The sequence below is a fragment of the Solanum dulcamara genome, chromosome 3 (genome assembly GCF_947179165.1).
Source record: "Solanum dulcamara chromosome 3, daSolDulc1.2, whole genome shotgun sequence".
NCBI classification, from domain to species: Eukaryota; Viridiplantae; Streptophyta; class Magnoliopsida; order Solanales; family Solanaceae; genus Solanum; species Solanum dulcamara.
The window spans coordinates 56,805,077-56,811,304 of NC_077239.1; the positions used below are offsets into that span (position 1 = coordinate 56,805,077).

Below are 6,228 nucleotides of genomic sequence, written 5' to 3' on the forward strand. Positions count from 1 at the left end.
TCATATGTGGAAACATAATATGCATATGTTGCAACCCGTGAGGTATATGCTGAAACATAACGATTATATGTCTCATCAATGAGGCATATGTTGTAGCATAAGACGCATATGTTGCAACTTGTGAGAAATATGTTGAAACATAAGACTTATTTGTTACATCAAGGCAGTAATATGTTGCAGCATAAGACTCAATTATTGCAATTCGTGATACATATGTTGAAACATAAAGGTAATTCAAATAATATTTTACATACAGGTTAAACATAACAAAATTCTAACTTAACATAACTAAAATAACAGAAAAAATCGACCGAATACTTTGCTTTGCTAATTAATCTTTCAATAATTTTTCAACTACAACCCCAGCCAAAAATATTAATAAGAAAGATACATTTGGCTCATTAGGTTCTAATTTTTTTTCATTCACTACTGTATCAGATGATGATTTTCCGGACCATTCCTCAGATAATTTTTCTCTATCTATTCGGAGATTCCAATCTTTAAAAGCTTCAATAGCTTCATCATTACTATCATACTTTCGATACAAGCTTCCACTAACGCCGATCACTATTTTTTCACACTCTTGTCAAGTAGAGTAAATACCCTCTTTTTCCCCTTAAAAACAACATAAAAATACTTGCACATGAGATGAGATTTAGACAAGAAAATAGAGGGAGAAGAGAAAATATTGAAAGTAGGAACAATGGAGGAACAAAAAATGGAAGACAAAAGAGAAGCACTTCTTTTCATAAATAAAAGAGGAATGTTGCCCAAGAAACAATTCTTGGGAGGTGGAGATTTGACATGGGAGCTTTTTTAGTGGTTTTAATTTAAAAGACATTTTGGGTACAAAAATAAAATGAATTGACTGATCCACACTTCTCGGCCTTTTTTATTTACGAAAGTAACCCTAAAATGTAATTTTATGCCAATTTATGTCAAATTTTTTCATGCCATCTAACATCCCCTTTGTTTTAATGGCAGGTGAAAACAGGACAATGTATCTTTAATAGCTTGGCAAATAGAGATCCCATATTTGTGCATTTGTCAATCAAAAAATGTCTCACACATGTGTAGTGTGACTAATAAAAAATTTCCAAACGACCCTAAAAGTGGCAGGAACAACAAGATAAACGTGTAAAACTATTATTGGTATAGTTTCGTGTCAATCCCACTAAACCATCATTCAGTGCCCACTGATATATTTTTTTGATGAAGTATGAGGTAGTAGTGTGATAAATAACTCCATTAATTATTGCTCTATAACTGGGTTTATAGCGCATAAGACTAATCAAAGAAATTAAGGGAAAAGGAGAAATGGGTGAGAAGGGTTTTCAAACGCCGGTGAAGAAAGTGTTGTTGTGGGTTCGAAAGCAATCGAAGAAGGTGAAGACTGTTTTAGGTTTGGTTACATGTCTCACCTTGCTGCTTACTCTCAGATTACTCATACATGATCACAATCACTTCTTTATTTTGGCTGAGCTCGTTCATTTCATCGGAATCCTATGTTTGATTTACAAGTTGTCTACCCTCAAAACTTGCTCAGGTAATTCCCCCTGTCTGTCAGTCCTCTTTCAGAAAAATTCTCCGTTGACCAAGAAAATGATTTTTTTTATGGAGAATACTTTTATTGTCATACACATTAGACAAGAATAAGTTTGCTCATCATCCTTATAACTTTACAAACTCAATTTCTAAATTATCTACGGTTTGGCTGTGGATTACTCTGCATTGACTTCTAACTTGAATTTCTTTATAGTTGAGTGATATATGTTATTACTACTTTTGGTACATCTATATTGTACATGCTAATCTGAACATTAATCCGGACGTCCAATAAATTGTAAGAGTACCAAATAATATGAGCATTAAGTTATTCCGAGTTTTTTTCTTGCTGATTTCGTAGTGATCTGCGTTATGTTTTACAAAGAAAAGAACCATGTCTCTGCTACTAGAGCTTAGTTTATCAAGTACAAACTCTACTTTTTCCTTGGATTTTTTCAAGGAGAGGTAGAGGTTGGCTATAGTGGGTATGGGTAGAGGTAATTAGATAGGACATAACAAAGCTGCAACTTATCAACCCTAAGTAGGAAGATTTTGGAGGTCAAGGATTAGAATAGAAGGTTAGTAGTACAACATTGTCTAGCTTCCTTATTAGTATTGGTTTTATTACTCTCCTAATATCTTATTTTTCGATTTTATTGTCTTCTCCATTCGTTTTCAGTATATATTGTTCGCTACATAATTTGCTTTACATACTTGATTTTTTATATGCTTTACTTGAGTTGAGGATCTATTGCAAACAACTTCTCTGCCTTCTCAAGGTAGGGATAAGGCTGCATACACACCACCCTCCCCAAGACCCCACCCACTTGTGGGACTACACTAGGTATGTTGTTGCAATTTGTTTTGTTTTTGGCCATCAATATATTTGATTAGTGACATTATCTTATTAATGATTCATCATTGGACGAAGCAGTAAAAAGCACATACACGGTGTATTTTAACTTTTTCAAATAAGTTGCAAAATTTTGTATGACCCAACACCTTTAGACAAGGTAACTGTTCAGTACTTGGTATGCCTCTGTACTCCAACAAATGGATAGGTTAAAAGTTAAAACAGTATGCTTATCTATATAATCTCTGTCGTGTGTAATGTGTATATAATCCTGTCATGTGAAATGTGCAACTCCCAAACCCATGTTATTGCAACCAGGACTGCAGTAGTTCAAAAGTTGTATAGTCCCTTGTAATTTGTAATTATGTTTTCAAGTATCGCCAGCATTTTCGTATCACCTTTCATCTGATGATCTGTCTTCACCTGCTATAATAAGGCCTGTCACTGAAGACTCAAGTGCTTACGGCAATATTTCTGGCTGTAAGAGTATTTTGTAGTTTCATCATGGAAGGAGATATACACACCATTCTTGATTTTGTTACACTTGTGGCAACATTGTGGGTAATACATATGATGAAGTTCAAATTGAAGTCGTCCTTCATGGCAGATCTGGATACTATGCACTATTGGTATTTGGTAAATATAATTTTTCCAGCTGCTTTCTGTTTTCTAATTCTTACTGCAATCAAACTCTAGTTTTATACTGATCCCTTTTTGTGATTTGTATAGCACGTATGTTTCTTGCAGAATTGGTGTCAGTGGTCATGTCCAGAACTTCACACATCAAACACAATAGGAGAGCATGTTCTTTTACCTTGTTTATAATCCTTTGTATTGTTTTCTTTCAAACATGACATTGTCTTTTCTTCTTTTGCCAGTGAATCACTTCAGAATTTTATTATATTTTAGATGAATATAAATTGTTTACCAAGAGAGCAAGAAAATTATGAGGAAGAAGATCAAAGATTTTTCTATTAAAGTCCTGAAGGATGTTTTTGGTACATCTATCATTGACAACGGTATATGATTTTATTAAGCCAATGTATATGTGTACTTATGGTTTTGTCTGTAAATGGTTGTAAACAAGTAAATATGCAATGTATATTGTTGTGTCATGCATTTCTTTTGGGTAAATCTGAGCTGTTTAACGTGACAAACTCCCATTTCGTTTAAAAAAAAAATTCCAATACTCCCACTTTTATGTAGTTCCTGAGCATCAAATCTATTTCTGTTTTTGCTGCTGTGCAAACTGAACCTTGTAAGTTAACTTATTATTTTCATGATTAAATGCTTAACTGTCATCTGTTGCTTTGTGGGAACATCTGTAGTTGTTGAACTTTGAAAATGTAGAACTCTAAAATGTTGTTTAGGTGTGTATTTAGGTTTTGGTAGTTGGAAAAAATCAGATAATGGAAATTACTAGATGGAGCCTGGAAGTTACTTTACAGGTTTTTAGTCTATATGCAGTCAACTTGACATATTCTAGCACATATTTTTAAAATAACTCCAGCTCCTGCTGGTTAAGGTTGGGTGAACTTGGCACCACTGGTATCACAGTTGAGATTCTCAATATTCAATTGTTGCAAAAAATATCTTCTTGTAGTTTTTCATTGTTAGTTTTACTTTACATGATGTACCTAACAACTAGGGCTAGTATGTTAGTGTTTGACTCAATGTTCTATGTCTTTAAGTTATGCGAATTCTTAAATGCTGTAATGTGGCTTTTAGGAAATAAATACTCCCTCCATCCCATATTAGATGGGCACTTCCAACATTACATGATGATTAAGAAATCATTACTACATTGGAAGACTTTACTATTTTGCTCTTTTTTTATATCAATGCAACATACATAGAGTATAGAAATAGCTAGTATTGAAAATTGTTTACATTCAAAAGGCCATATTAATTGTAGGGGTAAAATAGAAAAAATTTAATTAATTCTATCGTGATTTAATAAGTGATAAAGTAATATGGGATAAACATTTTTAGTAAGATGTCCATCTAATATGGGACGGGGGAGTATGTTAAAGTTGTTTTAGCTTCTAGAAGTAGTAGCATTCCTTTCCTTCTCAATCATGATACCTCTCATATAGCTGCTTTTGTGCATGATAGTTGTAAAATAGTAAGAAGTCCTTTATGTTACCAGTAAATAGCTTCGATGACATTCTTTTCCCATTGCCCCCTTGGCACAGATTGTGCCTTGTGCCGTTGCAGCCTTTTTTATCCATCCTACTACTGCTCATAATTTCTTCTTCCGGGTTCTTTGGGCTTTTTGTGTATATCTGGAGTCTATCTCGGTGCTGCCTCAGCTTCACGTGATGCAGAATGTCCAGGTCTGTATCGGTTCTTTCCTTGGAGGAAAAACATGTCTTCTGCAGACCTTACTTTCTAGTGTGAATAGCTTATATAGTTTATATTCTTCCATTCCAGATAATTGAGCCATTTACAGCTCATTATGTGTTTGCGTTGGGTGCTGCAAGATTCTTGGGCTGTGCTCATTGGATTAATCAGGTTTGTTTTGAAGTGTTAATTTTTGTGGCTTATAACTTTCGAATTAAGTAGAGCACTTGTATAAACCGCCACCCCCTTTTCTTTTCTTCCCTATAATTCCAGACTTATTCAAATACAGGTCTATGACACTAGCGGAGCATATCTTTATTTAGCTGGACGGGGTTACTTTTGGATACCGATGGTCTTTTTGGCAGAAATTGTTCAAACATTTATCTTGGCCGATTTCTGCTACTATTACATAAAGAGGTGAGAGCCATGGTAGTTCAACAATTCATTTGCTTTCTTGATGATATTTTCATTTCTCTGTGTGACAAATCCTTTTCTTGCAGTGTCATTAGCGGTCAACTTTTGGTCCGCCTGCCGCAGCCGGTGTAGAAGTTCAAATTACTATATCCTACAAAATGTAACATATGTTGTATTCCTTGTATGGAGTTTCTTCTACCTCTTATTTTCTGCTTTTCATCTTCTCTTTTCTCTAGTTCCACTCTTGCCAATGCAACTGGATGTATAAATAAATAAATCTGCTAGATGCATTGCCACGACTGATCTTGCTTCTTGAAGTCTCGAGCACCTAATTTTCTTGAGTTTTTGTTATGTACTATTTTGAATTTTGGATTAATCGTTCCCTTGGCATCCAAGCTAATAAAGCGCTACTTCTAAAAGAATCATTGAGGTGATTCACTCGATTCAAGTGACGGTGTGTGTTTTTGCTTTTGGGTGTTGCAAAAATAAAGAAGACGTATATTGGGAAAGAAATAAGTCTCGGGCGTGGTTGAAATTCACTTGTACAACTCATGCAGAATTTACAAATTTCTGCTACGTTCAGTAAATATGCATCTAATTTACAAAAAAAAAAATAAAAAAAAAATAGATAACTCAATCCTCTGATTACACTTTATAGTGATAAAAAAAAAATTAAAAAATAATACATAATATAATAAAAGTTTGAGTTTTATAGCAGATACACTATCCTCATAAAGGTGAATTCATGGCATTTGAATCTGAAAATTCAAGGAAAAAGCAGAATATTTGATGGAAGGATGGAAAATCCTTTTTAAGCAAAAAAGGGTTTGGTCAATAGTATAACTCTTTCTTTCCCCGATTTCTTTCCCCAACCTCTTAAAGAGGCTTTCACATTCCTAATTTGTTAGGATTGGACGGCTTGATAACTCCTTCACTTCATATATCTAATATGGCATTTGTCGTCCCAACAACACTAATAGTTGCTTAGATTGACGGTGGTTTTGATCCTTGAGAAAATTGACGGGATATGTTCATTTCTTCTCCTTAGTTCATTCATCGATCTTCCTCTACTA

At 34.2% G+C, this 6,228-nt stretch overlaps 1 protein-coding gene across 1 annotated transcript; it reads left to right on the plus strand.

Moving 5' to 3' along the window:
• The first annotated feature begins 1,108 nt into the window (after nucleotides 1-1,108).
• LOC129882624 (uncharacterized) lies at nucleotides 1,109-5,472 on the plus strand. The gene is made up of 6 exons (XM_055957003.1): nucleotides 1,109-1,546; nucleotides 2,835-3,034; nucleotides 4,594-4,734; nucleotides 4,832-4,912; nucleotides 5,031-5,158; nucleotides 5,242-5,472. The coding sequence occupies exons 1-6, from the start codon at nucleotides 1,318-1,320 to the stop codon at nucleotides 5,285-5,287; spliced, it is 825 nt and encodes a 274-aa protein (XP_055812978.1). The 5' UTR covers nucleotides 1,109-1,317; the 3' UTR covers nucleotides 5,288-5,472.
• Nucleotides 5,473-6,228: the final 756 nt, after the last annotated feature.